The 19247-nt window shown below is 45.2% G+C and overlaps 1 protein-coding gene across 2 annotated transcripts in view; it reads left to right on the top strand.

Annotated features, from left to right (window-relative positions):
- PAM (peptidylglycine alpha-amidating monooxygenase) overlaps positions 1 to 19247 on the top strand; it is a 780628-nt gene that overhangs the window by 747420 nt on the left and 13961 nt on the right. For both annotated transcript variants that reach the window (XM_029572646.1, XM_029572654.1), the window contains one exon: positions 1647 to 1703. In XM_029572646.1, coding sequence (XP_029428506.1) covers positions 1647 to 1703 — 57 coding nt within the window. The remainder of the gene's footprint in view (positions 1 to 1646; positions 1704 to 19247) is intronic.

Below are 19247 nucleotides of genomic sequence, written 5' to 3'. Positions count from 1 at the left end.
TTTTCTAATTCTGCTGGATTTTGTTTTTTGAGATGGGACAACCAGAACTGCCCATAATGAAGATAACGTTCAGAACTGCTTGCAGGTGCTCATTTATGCGTGTATATGGACACATGCAAAGTTGCTACTATATTTTATAACCTGTGCAGATGATATGTGCAGCTTATAAAATATTAGTACATATGCACACACACATGCTCAAGCATGTAAAAGCCATGAGCCGTGCAAGTTCAGACTTATCCAGATAATGCTGATTTATTCGGTTAAGTAGCGGCACTTAGCTGGATAAGTCAGAAAAGCGTTACTTAGATGGACAAATAGTGCTTTTTAGACTTATCTGACTAAGTAGTGCATGATGATATTTAGTCGGAAAAATCAGAATATAGTTGGAGAAATGCCGCTGCTTATCCAGATAAGTTCAAATTTGTCTAAATAGTGGCAAAAGCATTACTTAACCTGATAAGTTGGAATTTAGCAGGATAAGTGTGTGCAAACGATATACTCTTGTATTGGACTTCAAATTTTAAAAGGACATGCAAATAGATTTTACTCGCTCTAATTATATGCATTTACCTCCCCATGCTGCTAAGTCTGCTTTTACATGTATAAGTCAGGGGATTTTATAACATGCGTGCAGCAATGAAATAACCAGTTTTACCAATTAGTAACCCAGTTTGCCCAGTCTGTCTGCAGCTCGTGAAGACCCTCCTGGCTTTTCAGCCTGCAGTCCCCCTTTTCACCCAGACCCCCTATTCAGTCTTTTTTTAACTTTTAAAATGTTTATGATCACTTACACCAGATATTGAGCAAGAGTAAATACACATAAGTAAAAGACCTATACACATTACTTTGCCAGTTTGTAAAACAGCAACTTATGTAAATGCCAGGAGCACCCCTTTTTTACACATGCGAATTTGCTCACGGACCCTGATTTACTCACGTATTTTGTGGTTTTTAGAATAGCATGCACTCATGTATATGCTATTTAATGTGTGCAAGTGCTCATTTTACGTGCATAGCACTTGAAAATTTACCTTTAATGCTCAAGGTGCAGTCACGCATCATGGTTTGATACAGAGGCAATATGATGTTTTCTGTTTTATTCTCCATTCCTTTTCAGATCATTCCTATTTGCTTTTATGACCACTGCTGTTGCAAACTGAGCCGAGTATTTCAACATGATGTCTGCAGAGTCCAAGGTCCTTTTCTTGGGCGGTGGCTCCCAAAACAGAACTCAAGATTGTGCCCTTGTAGTTGGGTTTATTTTTCCCTATGTGCATCACTATTCACTTGGCCTCATTCAATTTCATCTGCCATTCGGATGGCCAGTCTGCTAGTCTTAAATGGTCTCTGTGGCAATTTACAATCCACTGCTGTTAATGACTTTGAATAATTTTGTGTTATCTGATCACCTTATCGGTGGCTCCTTTTTCCAGACCATTTATGAATATGTTACACAGCACTGGTCTCAGTACTGATCCCTGTGGTACTCCACGAGAAGAAAGAGAGAAATGTAAATAATAGGGTTCCCCTTCCTTAATATGGCTCTTGTGGACTGTAGTCATTCAGTATTGGAAAGTGCACTGCTTTATCCAGTGCTGGAGAGAATGCTTACGTCACTGATACCTGGAATGTTCTCCTTGCAGCTGAGACAGAACACAAACTTGAATCAAGTTCAGGAGGACTCTTGGGAAGACTTCGAGGTATGTAAAATGACTTAGAGCTATACAACCACTCTAACTGCCTTGAATACTATAAACCAGCTGGGAAAAATATGTAGGCAGTCAGCCGAGAGCAGACAGTTTATATATGGGGGTTTGGTTTTTTTTTTTGCTATAAATACTAACATTTTAATAAAAAAAAAATAGAATTGAAAAACCTAAACTCATACCAAATAGCTAGGTAAAATAAAATAGTAAAACTTAACTTTTGTAAAAACATTGTTTGAAACTTGTGAAACAAAAAAATGCCCAAAACTAATAATGTTGTATATTATAAGAAAAGTGGTATCAAAATTGAACAGGTCACAGTATTGCCAGCTCGTATTTATCAATAGTAACCCTTAATATAACTGAAATAAAACTTGTCTTTTTTCAAAATATTGTAATGAAAAAAAATAAAGAAAACCACATCTTCATCTTCAATGAAACCAGAAGATTACCACACATTTCAGTCTTCGAAAGTTTAATGGATTTTTATAATCAGCTTATCTTTTACATTCTTTCTTCTAAAGTCTTCCTAGAAGCCAAAATGGCCTGACCCCCCTGGTGTTTTAGCAATTTACCTGCCTCATGGGTCTAACTTGTTAAACAAAAAGGAGGCAAACATTTGTCAGTTAAGACACAAAATTTTCCGAGATGCCTTCTGTGGGACACTGATTGCTCTTCTATAGATGGAGCAACTGAAACAACCTGTGTATTAGCACCAATAATTAAAAGTTATAGCTTTAAAAATTTCAACTGGCTGATCATCCTAAGTCAATAGAGACAAAAAAACTGCAATATAATTGTTGTCCTTCATTATCTATGTAAGTGACAGGAAAGCTTATGCGGAAGCTCATTAATTGTCATATATATTCTTTTAGAAAATCTTGTGCTGATAAACTGTTATTGTATCAATTGCTCATGATCTGATTTACTAATCCATGATAATGCCACATTCTTCTCTCATTTAAACAACCTGCATGAAAACTCCAATAATTAAGGGGTAGATTTTAAAAGGAGCACACGTGCGTCCATGTGCGCGCAGTTCCCGGCTCGCGCACATAGAAGCGCTGATTTTATAACATGCGCACTGGATTTTAAAACCCACACGCGCATGTGTGGGCAGCGGGGAGGGGGGGTGAATTATAGTAAATTACGTGCGGCGACACAATCGGGCCTTCCCTAGTTTCCTCCCATTCCGCTCCAATTAAGAAGCAGACTAGATGGGAACTTTCCTAGCCCTAACCCTACTCTTCCTACCTCTTTCCCTCTCTACCCCGGCCCCTAACCTAACCCTAACTATCCCCTTTTTTTTTGTTTTTTTACTTACTGCTGCATTGGAGCAGAAGCAACTTCCGCGCGCGCCGGACACTGCCAACGAGCGCTTCCCCGGAAGAGCAGCTAATGGCTGTTATCCCGCCCAGACCACGTCCCAAGCCCGCCCCTTTTTCAGGGCCTGGCACTTGTGCGCATATCAGGACTTACACGTGTGGCCCGGCCACGTGCGTAATTCCTGATTTTTACGCACGCCGCCCTTTACAAATTCGTCCTTAAATCCTTAATTCGTATAAGAAATTCCAGCAAGTAGACAATATCAAATACTAGAAGACCTCAGTGAGGACTCTCCTTATTGGAAACAAATAATATGAATCTACCTAAACTAATATACTAATTCTTGGTGACTACTCTTTTTTTATGTGCACTATATCAAAGGCTAGGAGCCCTCAATGGGACCTTTCCTTCATTTGAATACATTTTCATCTGAAACTACTCAGAGAAACATGAACTAAAATACTAAACAATAACTATTTTCTATTATGTATATGCATGGTCAATTTCCAGCTATTCCTAGTACAATGAGTTGTTAACATTATATCCATTATCTTTAATATTATTGTGTATATTGCCTAATCTATTGAATAGAAATATTTCAACAAAAAAATGTTTGTGAGGGTTCCTTTCTCATAAGCAGAAGTATCTCTCTACTGGAATATAGAGTACATTTGTATGCCCATTTAACCCTCAGTCTATCATGAAGTGTTTGGTGGGGATTCAGACTCCATAAATCCACATCACTGCAATTATGTGTCCCTTTGGACTGCAAACCAAATATCCAATAAATAGAATAATTGAACTCTGGCAAAACATAATTTATTAAATAAAATTTTCAGTAAAAAAAATCCTTTCCAATGAAAACACATTTTTATTTATTTATGTTTTTTAATTAATTTAGGAAAAAACTTTTTCTCAGGAATAAACATGGCAAGTGATATTCAGCACTGCTTAACTGCATAAGTTAGGACTTACTGCCTAAATAACGGCGGCTGAATATCTGGCCCCACTGAACAGCAGACACTTAACTAGATCAGTGGTTCTCCTCCTTTTTTTGGCCGGGACACACCTGACAGATGGTTCTCACATGCGTGACACACTGAACCATGTGACTGTCTCGGAGCAAAATGTAAATATACGTTCTGCATCCTTAGGAACCTCCTCGACCCCCAAAAATGGGTGCATAGCAGAACCAGGGCATTACCCATACAACTCACCATACAAAAAAGATATTCTTAATAAAAGGAAAACAAACTCCCTTTACTGGCAGGCACAATAGTCCCCCCCTTATGAAAAGACAGTCATTTATCACTAATGCACAACAAATAAAATTGATACAAATGCCTACATGCTAGTAAAATACCTCACCTCAGTCACACACGCAGAACTGACCTTCACCAAGTACAGAAAGACCACAAATTATAAATATGGAGACAAACTGGAATGGAAAACAAAAAAAATCACTCGGCATTTAGTGCAAAATGGAAAGAGAAATATAGCACTTAACATAATAATGCACACAAACTAATCCGCACAAAGTTAAACCTGTATTATGGGACACACTCAAATAGTAACAACCCTATCTATGAAAAGGCAACACTACAAATATTAAACCAGTCCCTAAACACTAATACATTTCCTGTTGGGAAAACAGAATAAGCCAAGCTGCTATAGAGCCTCATAGAGAAATAATGGTAAATTTATACTAAAAATGTTATAAAACAGCTGCTGAACAGAATAGCATCCAACAATTAAAAACTCATGAAAAGTATTAAAACATGTCCAAATATCAATAAAATGTTTCAAAACAGCAGACATATCACATAATACCCAATAATTAAAATGGCAGTCAATCAAGAAAAATAAACTTAAAAAGCCACCTTTACTTACCCTCTCCAGAAACTCTCCTACTCCTTTCTCTTGCAGGCCAATAGCACTCACCAGAAGCAGCAGTGGCTGTTGAAGCTCTGTCCTCATAGTCCTCTTCCTTAGGGCTCACAACCAGTCACTCACATATACAGTCTCTGTCTCACACAGACCAGTAACCTCCCTAACTAGTCTCTCTTCCTCACACACACACCAGTCACCTCCCTGACCAGTCTCTGTCTCTCACACACACACACCAGTCACCTCCCTGACCAGTCTCTGTCTTTCCCACACACACACACACACCAGTCACCTCCCTGACCAGTCTCTCTCTCAATCACATACATGCTCTCTCAATCACACACATGCTCTCTCACTTACATACAAGCTCTCAGTCACACACAGATCCTCTTGCTCCCATTCTACCACACACACACACACACAAAGCTGCCATTTATACACACACAAGCTCACATAGAGCCTCTTCTCATTGGCCCAATAACCCTGGCCTCTGCTTATCAGCTGCTGCTGGCCTGACCTCCGGCGGTGCACATGGTTTCTTCACTCTTCGGCCCCAGCCGCCTGGCCTCCAGCGGCGGTGTACAGGGTCTCTCCAACTCTTCAGTCACCGCCGGCCTGGCTTCCGGCTGCTGCGCAAGGCATCTCACCACTCTTTGGCCCTGCCCCTGGGGAGAAGGGAAGCCAAGTGGGGCAGTGGGACACCGGAAGCCGTAACACACTGGTTGAGAATCGCTGAGCTAGATAATTAGTTATCAGGCTAAACAGCCAACTAAGTGGCAGGCGGGGCAGGGGTTCTGGGGAGGAGCTGACTTAGCCGGATAAGTTATCCAATTAACTTGGACATTCACAGTTAGCCACATAACTTATCTGGCTAAATCTGGTCGGCCCATAGGGTTGTCATAAAGTTAGTCGGCTAAACTTATCTGACTAATTTTAAGATAGCTGGGTATGACTGTGCTACTGAATATATGACTAACAGGTCGATACAGTAAGGCAGCGGTAGAAACAGTGCGGCAGTGTCAGGTGCACCCTTCTTCCCCGCACGCACAGCTCTCTTGACTTAGCGCCTGATACTCTCTTCTAATTGCATGCAAATGCATGCCGAGGCTGTGAAGCGTTAGGGGTTAGGCCCGCGCAACCCATTTTACTGTATAGGTGCTTAATACAGCGCCTATACAGTAACCTGGGTGCGCTGGTACCTGTCATTTCAAAAGACATTTGAAATGACAGGTACCAGGAAGTGTAAAAAAAAACCCCAAAAACCAAAAATATGTAAAAACCTGAGTGTTAAAAAAAAAATGTTTAAATACCTGTCACTTTCGTGCGGTCTTCCAGGCAGCGGCGGGAGCCGGAGGGCCGCGTGGGTCCAGGCGGGCGGCGGCGGGAGCCGGGTGTTCCATCGGGCGGGTAGGCGGCAGCGGCATCCGGGGGGCAGGTGGGCCTTGGGCGGGTAGGCGCGTGTTCGATCGGGCGGGTAGGCGGCAGCGGCGGCGGGATCCGGGGGGGGCCTTGGGCGGGTAGGCGCGTGTTCGATCGGGCGGGTAGGCGGCGGGATCCGGCTGGGCGCGTGTTCAAACGAGGCCGCGGGCCGGGTCACACAGGCGCTCATTCATCCAGGCGGAGGAGCCGGTGGTGAAAGCAGCCTCCGGCAGCCCCCACCTGCAGTGAATGAATGCGCGCCTGTGCGACCCGTGCGATTCGGCGCTCACCGAATCGCACGGGTCGCACAGGCGCGCATTCATTCACTGCAGGTGGGGGCTGCCGGAGGCTGCTTTCACCACCGGCTCCTCCGCCTGGATGAATGCGCGCCTGTGTGACCCGGCCCGCGGCCTCGTTTGAACACGCGCCCAGCCGGATCCCGCCGCCTACCCGCCCGATCGAACACGCGCCTACCCGCCCAAGGCCCCCCCGGATCCCGCCGCCGCTGCCGCCGCCCAAGGCCCCCCGGATCCCACCGCCACTGCCGCCGCCCAAGGCCCACCCGCCCCCCGGATCCCGCCGCCTACCCGCCCGATCGAACACGCGCCTACCCGCCCAAGGCCCCCCCGGATCCCGCCGCCGCTGCTGCCGCCGCCCAAGGCCCACCCGCCCCCCGGATCCCGCCGCCGCTGCCGTCTACCCGCTCGATTGAACACGCGCCTACCCGCCCAAGGCCCCCCCCGGATCCCGCCGCCACCCAAGGCCCACCCGACCGCCGGCTCCCTCTGCCTGGATGAATGGCCGTGCGATTTCAGCGCTGAAGGCAGTCACATGTCGTGACTGCTTTCAGCGCTGAAATCGCACGGCCATTCCTTCACTGCCGGTGGCCGTGCATTCATCCAGGCAGAGGGAACCGTGGGCCGTTTTCGCCACCAGTTCCCTCTGCCTGGATGAATGCCCGTGCGATTTTGGCGCTCATGCCATGAGCGCCAAAATCGCACGGGCATTCATTCCGGCGGGGGCCGTACGTTCATCCAGGCAGAGGGAACCAGAGGCCGTTTCGCCGCCCGCTCCCTCTGCCTGGATGGATGCCCGTGCGAAATCGGGAGGAAGGGAGAAGGGACTGCCGTAGCAGGCCCGAGCCTTGCTACTTTTTTCGTTTTGTTTTTTTTTTTTGCTTCGGGAGGAGGGGACCGGACGGGGCTGCAGGAGACCGGACTGGGGCTACACCGGAGACCGGACGGGACCAGGGCAGGTAAGCAATGTTTTTTACACTACTCTAACTCCTACTAGGGGGAGGCGGTAAACTAGCACGTTAAGGCCGCGGCAAAACAGCGGGTTACGGAGGAGGTAGTATCAGCGCCTGTTACAGTATCGGAGGGGAATAGCTAATTCCTTCATTATACAGCTTTTTCGTTCATTTACATGCTGGGTGCGGAAAGGGTTATGCGTCTGTTTTAGGAAGCGCTAGGGATGCGTGAAACTGGAGACTGTATCGCTGAATCGCCTTACTCGTCTGTATTGTGCGCTTCCAGCACGTTACAGACGGGCAATCTTTAACTGAACGTTACTGTATCGACCTGTAAGTTAGCCAGATAATTTTATCCAGCTAACCACTGAGCCCCATAGTGGCTCAATATATACCTTATACTTTTTAGTGACTCAGTATTATACAATAAGATATACCCCAAAGCATGAATTTGTTTCACTGAACGCAATCAAACACAGATTTATAGACGTTATGTGCTCTCAGCACACAAATCTTTTGCAGTCCTCATAATGTCTTCATGATCTGCAGTCTGCTGCTCTAGGTCATTCAGCACAACTTGCCCTTTTTCCCTTAGCAAGTCCAGTTGTGGACACTAAGTTGTCATTGTCCATCTGTTTTGCATTTGCAAGTAGTTGTACACATACAAAGTGATTCAGGTAGTCCATCTCATCTTTGCTTTTGTTGTACTCCATAATAACTGTTTTTCTTCCTCCCCAACTATGGTCATGTCATTGTGCGTAGTAGATAGCAACATCATTGCTTTAGATTTCCTAGGCACATATGAAACTAAGGAATGATCTCCATCAAAACAAAAATGGATGAGAATTTCTCTTTTTTGGAATTAGACTGCATTTTATTTGCAATATCAGCTGTATGTCTCCTGATGTGCTCAGGTAGGTCAGGTTTTTACTCAGCAAATTTTCTATTAGGTTTTTGCTAGTGAAAATGTTATTACCTGCAACATTCCTTCCTGATTTTATTTATACCAGGGCCTAACAAGTTTTTGTATAACATGACTGCCTGTTTGTGCTGTTCTTCTCCAGCTTGTTTGCCCAAGTAGATATTCCCATTCAAAGAAAACGATGTTGCCTCATCATAGCTCCCCCAAATCTTAAACAAAGGAGCATAGAACATTATGGCAGAAAATGCCCATACAGTCCATCCAGTCTGCCCATTCACAATCCCTTCTTCTCCCTCAGAAATCCTCTGTGCTTGTTCCATGTTTTCTTGTACTCACACTGTCCCAGTGTATCGACATGCCTGTGTCTGGGCCTCAAGGGGGCACTGTCTTCAGCTGTCTCTTGTCTTCTAGGCAAGAGTCTTATGACAACTAGTGGGTTTGGCATTGTAGAAGTATGAGGGCAGTCAGTCGGTCGTATCCTGAGCTATCTCCTTTTCTAAAGTCTGGGCTCCCTTTCTGGTCACCTATCACCTCAGCAACCTACTTCACTTCCCTAAAGCTTAAAGGGTTAAACTCGAAGCCCTATAACTCTAAACTTACCTTTATTATTCTGTTTTCTCTCCAGTCATCATACAGCCACTCAAATATAAGAACACAACTTTATTTCCTTTCCTTAATTACACAACAGGGTTAGGTATTCATCCCAATACATCACAAATTTTAGGAAATCCCAATTAGCTTCAGTTCAGGACTTAACACACTCAGTACCTGAGATCAGGTTACAGCTGACAGAAGCATTTAAGCTTTTTACAAACTTCCATTAATCTTTAATACCTGTATTCACAGTTTAAAGTTCTACAGAATGTAAATATTAAAAACACTCTAAAGCAATACTCTGGGACTAAACACAGTTTTTGTGGCAGGAAAGTCCTTAATACTTTAATTAGCTATATTAAAAATAATATCTAAGCAGCAGAACAGCCGGGTTTATGAGGTAAGAAAGCAACACTTTGAGTTAATCTGGAAAGAGTAAACGAAACACCCATTTGTACTAGTGCAGGGGGTGGTTTTCAGGAAATCCCTAGAGAATATGCATGAGATATATTTGTATACCACCGAGGTGCAATGTACCTGTAAATCTATCCCATGCATATTCATTAGGGATAGCCTGAAAACCTGACTAATTGGCAGCCCTAGCGGATTGGAATTACCCATCTTTGCAGTAGTGCGATTATACAGACCTCCTCCTCGGGCAGAAGAAATGGATAGACATTTCATTGAAGACGCTCACAAAATTACTATGAAAGCAGAGGTGGTGTTACTCCTGATAATTTTCAGTCTGCCAGATGCCAATTGGGACATCCCAGCTATGGTGGCGGTGTCTAGAAAAAGAAGGATCTTGAATTCTTTGCAGCAAGAACTGTTCCAACACCTGATAACAGAACCCACATGCAAGGAAATGATATTCGATATGGTGCTTACAAATGAGGAAGGTGCTTTTGATGTCAATGGGGGATCATTTGGGATCCAGTGATCACCGCATGCCGTGGCTCAATATTAGAGCACAGCCAGTGATGGTTCATTCAAAGGCAATGGTGGCTTAAATGGATGGGATAAACTAGGGGAGGATTCAGAAGTGCAATGGGTACAACTTAAAGATATTGAGGGCAACAAACCTTTTTGTTAGGAATGTAAACAAAAGGTAAGAGGTAAAGAGACCACTGTGATTTTCTAAGGAAGCGGCTGAAAAAATAAGAGAAAAAAGGTTTGCATTTTAAAATTACAAGAAATTGCAAAGAGAATAAGACAGGCAACAATATCTGGAAAAGCAGGGAAGGTAATAGGAGAATGAAGGCACAAAAGGAATTAAAAAAAAAAAACTAATACAGTAAAGCACGATTGTTTTCAGTATGTTAGTTACAGGCAAAAGTGGTATTGTAAGACTCAGAAATGAAGGGAAGAAATTTGTAGAGAAGGACAAATTTTGCTTAACAAATATTTCTATTCAGTATTTATTTACTGAGAAGTTGTTGAAGTAGGACCAGAGAAAGCTGTTACAAATGGTGAGGTAGACCTCTGCAATATTGCTTTTGAAAATGTTGATGGCAAATTACCACAAAATAATAGGGTAATTTGTTGACTGCAATAATGAATACTGTAAACATCAAGGGCACTCAAAATGAATTTTGTTTTAAATCCCACATGCTGTCAAAATTATATCGTGGTTAAATGAGGACCTTCATAACACCTGTGCTCAGGTTACTATATTTCATTCACCATTTAGCACTCATGGGTCATTTTTAATCATTGGTCCTAATGTCAACTTTTTACTATTGATCTCCTGTTTTTGTACTTTTGATTAATTGCATATAAAATGTGGAAAAGTTACTTCCCTGTATGACTGAGTATAAACAAAATACCTGATGTGATATCACGTTTCGTAGGTGTCGCATCAGGGTACAATCTTCATAATTCTACCATGGATGTATTTCACATTACTGAAATGGCGATACTTGTTTTGGCAATACTTATTTCGGCACAGCATTCTATTTAGTTAACAGTGCAAAGCACTTTTGAACTTTTTCAAAGCGTGAAAGTATATCCATCAACTCCTGTCTTCGTCACGGCACGTATGAAATGTGATATCACGTCAGGCATTTTGTTTACCCTCATTCATACAGGTAAGTAACTTTTCCACCTTTTATATGCAATTAATTAAAAATACAAAAAATAGAAATCAGTAGCAAAAAGTGGACATTAGGACTAATGATTACAAATGACCCATGAGTGCTAAATGGTGAATGAAACCTGAGCACTGGTGTTATGAAGGTCCTCTTTTAACCTATATATAATTTTGACGGTGTGTGGGATTTAAAACAAATTTGATTTTGAGTGTCCTTGATGTTTACAAAAATGTTGACTAAGGACCAATCCCTGCAGCACATCACTAGTAACCCCGCTTTCCTCGGCATGAACTCCCACTTACAACTGCGCTTTGTTGAATTAGACCTCAGTTTTCAGAAGATTGCATTCACAAGGAACTAGCAAAGCTAAAAGTGGATAACGCGATGGGGCTGGATGGGATACAGCTGATGGCATTTAGAGGTATTCTTGCAGTTCCACTTTGACCTTTTTAGTGCTTCTTAGAGTTGGGAGGGTTCCAGAGGATTGGAGATAGGCAGACAGGTTCCTTTTCACAAAAGTGGAAGGAGGAGGATGAGAACTACAGGCCAATTAATCTGACCTTGGTGGTGAGTAAATTAATAGAATCTCATCTAAAATCAGAAGATAGTGCAATATCTGGAGCCCAGTGGATTACATAATCCAAGGCAACATGGCTTTACCAGAAATTAGTCTTGTCAGATGAATCTAATCATTTTTTTTGACTGGGTGACCAGCAGATCAGGGGAGAGTGCTAGATGTAGTGCACTTGGATTTCAACAAGTCCTTTGACATGGTTCCACGTAGACAACTTATAAACAAACCGAGCACCCTAGGAATAGGCCATAAAATGATTACATAATAAAATTCATTGCGTGGGAAGCGATAAAGGGGTAGTGGTAAATGGAATTCACTCCGAGGAAATGAGTGGGGGGGGATGTTTACCAGTAATGTGCAGCAGGGATTACTCCTCAGTCCAAGTCTATTCAACATTTTTGTAAGCAATATTATAGACAGGCTATTAGGTAAGGTCTGCCTTTTTGAGGATATCAGCAAAATTTTCACCAGTGTAAATACCCTGGGAGGTGTGGAAAACTTGAGGAAGGATTTACTGAAGCTAGAATTTGGCAGCTAGGATGTAATGCAAGAAAATGCAGGGTCATGCATTTGAGTTGTAAAACTCCAAGGGAGCAATATAGTATAGGAGGTGAAATTCTTCTGTGCAGAAAACGAAAGCAGGATCTGGGCATGATCATATCTGATGATCAGATGGTCAGATAGATAGGTAAGCAGAAGGATATCTAAGTACATAGTGAGAACAACAGCCAGCCAGGAGGTGATAGTGCCTGTGTATTAATTTCCAATGAGACTTTATTTGGAAAATAAAGTACAATTTTGGAGACTGCATCTGGCAAAGGATATAAAACCAATGGAGTTGGTTCAGAGAGCAGCTACTAAAATGGTCAATGATCTTCATTATAAAGCATTTGGGTACAGATAAAATCTAAATACATATACCCTAGATGGAAGGAGAAATACGACTGAACTATTTAAATACCTTCAAGAATTAAATGCATAGGCGGCAGGCCTCTTTCAAAGGAAAGAAGGGCTAGAATGAGGGGTCATGGGGCAAGGGTGAAAGGGGTAAAATCAGAAGTAATTTAAGGAATTCTCACAGGACAAGCAGGATAGTAGTCCTCACATATGGGTGACATCACAGGATGGAGCCCAATCACGGAAAACTTCTGTCAACGTTTCCAGAATTTTGACTGGCCCCTACTGGGCATGCCCAGCATGGCACTAACCCTGCAGCCAGCAGGGGTCCCCCTTCAGTCTTCTTTTTTCCGCGCAGCAGTAGCCTCGCGGTTAAGGAGCTCTGCAGAGATTCCTGACAGGAATTTTCCTCACGGAATTGCTAAAAGTTAATTTGCCCTACAGGGGGGTCCCTCCTTTAACTTTTTTCAGACCACGGTACTCCGGTAAGTTTTTACCCATTTTCCGTCTATTATCGTTGAGTTTGGCCCTCGTGGCCTACTAGCCATCGACTGTACCGCGGCTCGATTTTTTCTATGGCCATGGCGTCTGGGTTTCGTCGGTGCCCGGACTGTACTCGCACCATGTCCATTTCAGACCCCCATAAAGTCTTGACCTGCACCAAATGTGCCCTAATGACACCAAAAGGTCACAATGCCAGAATGGAGAAGATGGGACTTCTCTTCCATGCTCAAACCCCAACTCTGTCCATTGCATCAACGTCGTCTGAACAGACACAGTCAGCTTCACGCCAGCATCGACTACCGGCCGGTGACCATCCGGCATCGACGACTTCTCGGCTTTCGACACCCTCTACTCCCCCTCAGGACCGAGGGGATCATAGGGAGAAACATCGCCATCGGCACCGTAAGACTCGGACCATCGAGGGAGCAAAATCATCGACCTCACCATTGTCCAAGCCGCTGTCAAAAAAACCCCATCCAGAAAAGGCACCGACCTTTTTCGGCGACCGGGTCACCGAGGCAACCCTCGCCCGACAGGGCATCGGGAGCCGCGACTCCGCCTTTAACGGTGGTCCCTCCGGCTATGCCTCTACCTCTTTCTTCTGTTCCGGAACCAGGGCTGCTTGCTCCAGGTCTCCGAGAGGTACTGGACGGATGGTTCAGGAGGCCATCAACAAGGCGATGCAACAACTTGAGGTTGCTCCGGCACAGACACCAGTACCGATTGCGGAACCAACCTTCGACCCAATTTCAGCAGCATTGGCACCGCTGCTCTGCAGGATGGAAGTGCTTATGGCTGCTTTTCCACCAATGGACCCCGGGTCACCGATGGCTCCGGTGCTCTCCCTGCTTACTCTGTCATCGGGAGGAGAAACACCATTCCGCATCCTTCCATCGGGAGTTTTGCCTCAGCCATCAAGGCCGATACGGCCATCCCCACCAATTCCATCAGTGCCGATATGTCCATCAGCGCCATCGAGCCATCCATCCATGCCTTTGATGCCTTAATCGTGTCTCCGGTTTTTCCTTCGATGCCTTCGGAGCCTAGACCGGGGCCTCCAACCACCCCATCCCCTTCTAGTTCCTAGAGGGACAGGTGCTGATCCTTATGATACCTGGACTGATGATTCCTCACCAGACACTGATGATTTGCCATCACCACCGTCACCCACTGAGAGTAGAAAGCGTTCTCCTCCAGAAGGACTTCTCTTTCATAAATTTTGTGAAGGAAATGTCTGAATTGGTTTCTTTACAATTACAGACAGAACAGAACGATAGACACCAGATGATGGAGTTGCACCAATTCTTGGATGCTCCCAAGGAAATCACCTCCATCCCTATCCACCAAGTTCTTCTGGACCTCCTCAAGAAGAACTGAGAACATCCTGGCTCCATTGCACCAGTCCACAGAAAAGCTGACACTACCTATTTGGTGAAGTCAGCTCCAGGCTTTCAGAAGCCTCAATTGGATCACCAATCTGTGGTGGTTGAATCTGCGCAAAAGAGAGCAAAAAGGTCAAAACCCCTGGCAAGGAGCAGAAATTTTTAGATGCCATTGGTCGCCGAGTCTTTCAAGGATCAATGCTGATCTCCCGAATTGCCGCTTGTCAGCTTTATATGACCCAATATAATAGGGTCATTTTTAAACAGATACAAGACTTGTCAGACTCCATGCCTCAGTCACTTCAAGAATAACTTCAAACCCTAGTTAACAAAGGGTTTGAGGCAGGCAAACATGAGATCAGATCATGTTATGACATCTTTGACACTGCAACCAGAGTATCTGCAGCTGCTATTTCAGCAAGACGATGGGCCGCTCAAGTCTTCAGACCTTCGCCCTGTAGTCCAGGACAGATTGTCTGACCTCCCCTGCGTAGGGGACAGTTTCTTTGGCGAGCAGATTCAAAAGACAGTGGCTGAATTAAAGGATCATCATGAGACTCTGAGACAGCTCTCGTTGATACCTTCGGACTATCCTTCCAAACAGCCTTTCCGGAAGGACTCTAAAAAGTCATTCTTCAGCCTGAAGAAGTCCTACCCACCATCAAGATCCCGTTCTACGAGACCATTTCTCAAAACACAGTCTCATCAGACCCGGAAACAAAAGCCACAAACAGCCCCCCAGCCGGGCCCTGCTTCTGGCTTTTGACTCTCACATAGAGAGCAGCAGCCAGCTTCCGTTACCCCACATACCAGTGGGAGGTCGATTATGCCATTTCAACAACAGATGGCACTCAATCACCTCAGTCCAGTGGGTTCTAGCGATTATAGCTCAAGGATATCATCTCAACTTTCTCTCCATCCCGCCAAATTCCCCGCCTCTAATGACGTGGAAAACATCCGACCATTCACGGCTTCTGGAACAGGAAATCTCCCTCCTACTCCAGTCTGCAGTAATAGAACCAGTACCATCACCTCAGCAAGGCCTAGGGTTCTATTCCCGGTACTTTCTAATCCCCAAAAAATCAGGAGGCGTTCGTCCAATCCTGGATCTACGAGCCCTAAACAAGAACCTCCAGAGAGAAAAGTTCAAGATGGTAAGCTTGGGCTCTCTTCTTCCTCTTCTACAAAGAAGAGACTGGCTATGCTCTCTAGACCTTCAGGATGCTTACAGTCATATCGCGATCATTGCATCTCATCGCAAATACCTAAGGTTTCTAGTAGGCCATAAGCACTATCAGTACCGAGTGCTTCCATTCGGCCCCGCGTCTGCACCAGGAGTCTTCACAAAATGCCTCGTTGTAGTTGCAGCTTTCCTCAGGACTCAAGGTGTTCATGTCTACCCTTACCTAGACGATTGGTTAATCAGGGCTCCGACTCAGCAAGCTGCTCTGTCGTCCCTACATCTCACCTTACACACTCTCATTTCGCTCGAATTTCTCATCAATTACGACAAATCCTCCTTAGTCCCATCTCAAACCTTATCGTTCATTGGGGTAGACTTGGACACCTTGCAGGCAAAGGCTTTCCTGCCTCGACAGCGAGCTCTCACTCTTGTGTCTCTGGTGCATCGGCTGCAGTCTCAACACTCAACAACTGCACAATGTTTTCTCATCCTCCTGGGACACATGGCGTTCACAATTCAGGACACCCCAATGGCCCGCTTGGCCATGAGAGTCATGCAGTAGACTCTACGGTCACAATGGACTCAATCCATTCAGCCTCTGTCGACCATAGTCCACGTAACTGACTCACTCCGTCTGTCTCTCGCCTGGTGGACAAATCAAATCAATCTTCTACAGGGCTTGCCCTTTCAGGCGCCAGACTGGATCTTTGGTCTTGCTGTGCACCAAAAGAACACCGAATTCCTCGGCGATAGACTGGAATTCTCTTAGCAGGTGGTAGCAGATGTTTGAATCTCTTGACCCCCATGAATATGAAGTCTTCTAAATAGTGAATAATGTTGTCTGATGCTATTTTTGTGCTGTCACCCAATGCAGAAATGAGCTAAATAGCTTGAAAAACGCACATGAGACTGAACATCCCATAGGCATGCATTTACCAAAGTAATATTGCTTCCTGAATGCGAACCCAAGTAAAGGGAAACTTCCTGGGTGTACTGGAAGGAGTCTGAAGGCCGATTCTTTGTCAGCTTTTGCCTTAAGAGCCCCCGCGCCACATGTTCTGAGCAGCGCCACATGTTCTGAGCAACACCACTGCTGAATCAAAGGATTCATACTGTGCCGAGCACTCCTCAGGGGGCAATTTGTCATTTACAGATGCTCCTGGGGGGTATGACAAATTCTGAATGACTGCCAGTGGCGACAGGAACATGTTCTGGAACAGTGCTGCCAATTCGATCTCTAGCTTCTTTTGCACTTTGTCTGCATGTTGGGTTGCAGATGATGTATTGTTAATCTTTGTTCCCTTTATCTGTCCTTGGAATGGAATGATGAATCCTTCCCGAAATCCTCTCCATATCTTCTGTGCATTTTGATGGCATGGGTAAAGTTCCAGCCATGGTATCATTGCCTCCAGCTTGATGGGTGAGGGTGCTTTTTTGAACTGCAAGCTCTGATTGTTTTAACCTTACTCCCTGTCATAGGTCTTTTTGGGCACTTCATCAGTGGGTGCGGAGCTGCACATGCTGAATAGGCATGCTTAAATTTGCAGTCTTGAAATGTGCATGCTGTTTTGTTATAACGCCAGCATGTATTGTCCTATGACTGCATCTGCCTGACTGAATGCCTGCTGGGAGATGACCTTCTTGGGTTTCTTGAGCGTATTCCTTGATCCACCATTTTGCATGTCATCTGCTGTATCCAGAGACTGATATCTTGAGTTCCCCATGCCATGAACCAATTCTCCATTTTGTCCCAGAATTTCTCGTCATAGTTGAGCCAGACACAATCTTTGTGCTCTTGGTAAGCTTGGAGGATGTTGACAGCTTAACTTAACATGGGACCATATAGTGAAGGGTCCCGATGTCCCACCATGCTTGTCATGTGAAGAAATGCCTTTATCCAGTTAACGATATTCTTTGGAATTCTCATATCCTTTTCTATCGGAGCCGATCCGTCCTTCAATTTCTTTCTGTCCTCAGATCTGCGTCGTCCATGCAGTATACTAAAGATATCTATGTATTTTCTTTTTTGAATTCTTTGCGCAGTTCCTTGGGCACACCTCATAGTTCTGATAGGGTAGTGAGTGTAGGTAGGCCTCTGGATTCCTTGTCTACTGCCTTAGTCATCGGTAGCGGGTCACTGCCACTTGCGGAGTCTGAAGATGATGTGGAAGAAGAACTGGGGTCTTGTGCTTCGCCTTGCGCTTTTTCCCAGCTGTCGCCATGTTGTTATTCGCACCTGCAGAACCCGTCTTCTGCCCTCTCTCCCCGTCCTTATCCCCAGACTCACCAACGTTGCTGTCTCCCGTCTGTAATGCTTGATCTGTTTGGCTGGTGGTTGCTCTTTTATCTGTGCTTAGTGTCTCCTGCTGCGTTCCTTTGTCGCTCTGTGCCACTAGTCCATCAGAACCTCCCAATACTAATGCTGGAGCGCTAGTATGGGCTTCCGATATGCCTCTTGCATTGTCTCCTTCGAGTGACCTCGGTCCGGTTGGGTTAACCTGTGAGGCGGTACAATATGCCGGCACGCCTTCTTGATTAGGAAAGGCACCTTGTGGTGGTGCCAGCCAGGACCACCATGGCGACTGATAGACGTTTTGGCTACTCATTCCGCCGTATGCTGCATAATCCCATGGCCTCCCCACTTGGTTCCATCCTGAGAATGAACTGGGAACACTGTGGCCCCATGGCGCTCTCGGATGCCAGTTAGCGCTGTCGAAGTTCTGCCATATCAGGTATGGCAGACTGCCGTGTCTGTGCTTTTCTTGCAATCAAAAGGGGCTCCTGGGCCTCCGTCGCGGCCCTTTAAAGGGCTGATGACATCATCAGCCGGCATCTCAGACGCTCCCTGGACACTGAAGCTCGACAACACTCAACTGCACGTCACTTTCTGATCTTACTGGGTCATATGTCCTCCTCGGTGCATGTCACTCCCATGGCCCACCTGGCCATGAGAGTAATGCAGTGGACTCTAAAATCGCAGTGGATCCAGTCTTCTCAGCCAATGTCCATCTCACCAACCAGCTCCGCTTATCGCTGGTTTGGTGGATAAACCAATCCAATCTGCTTCAAGGCCTTCCATTTCAGGCTCCAGACCCTCAAATAACCTTGACAACAAATGCCTCTAACCTCGGGTGGGGTGCACATGTTGCAAACCTGCAAACTCAGGGCATTTGGTCTCCTGAGGAAGCCAAACACCAGATAAATTTCCTGGAGCTGCGTGCAATCAGATATGCTCTCAGGACTTTTCAGGATCTCCTTTCCAACCAGGTCATCCTGATTCAAACCAACAACCAGGTGGCCATGTGGTACATCAAACAGGCAAGGGGGAATGGGCTCCTACCTCCTGTGTCAGGAAGCTGCACAGATATGGGCGGAAGCCCTTTCCCACTCGATGTACCTCAGGGCCACCTACTTGCCGGGAATGGACAATGTGTTGGCAGATAAGCTGAGTCGCTCTTTTCAACCGCCTGAGTGGTCCCTCAACCCCACTCTAGCGGACTCAATATTCCAA

This window comes from Rhinatrema bivittatum, chromosome 1, assembly GCF_901001135.1.
Source record: "Rhinatrema bivittatum chromosome 1, aRhiBiv1.1, whole genome shotgun sequence".
NCBI classification, from domain to species: Eukaryota; Metazoa; Chordata; class Amphibia; order Gymnophiona; family Rhinatrematidae; genus Rhinatrema; species Rhinatrema bivittatum.
Note: the sequence above shows the minus strand (reverse complement) of the source record. Positions and strands in the feature narration are given on the sequence as shown.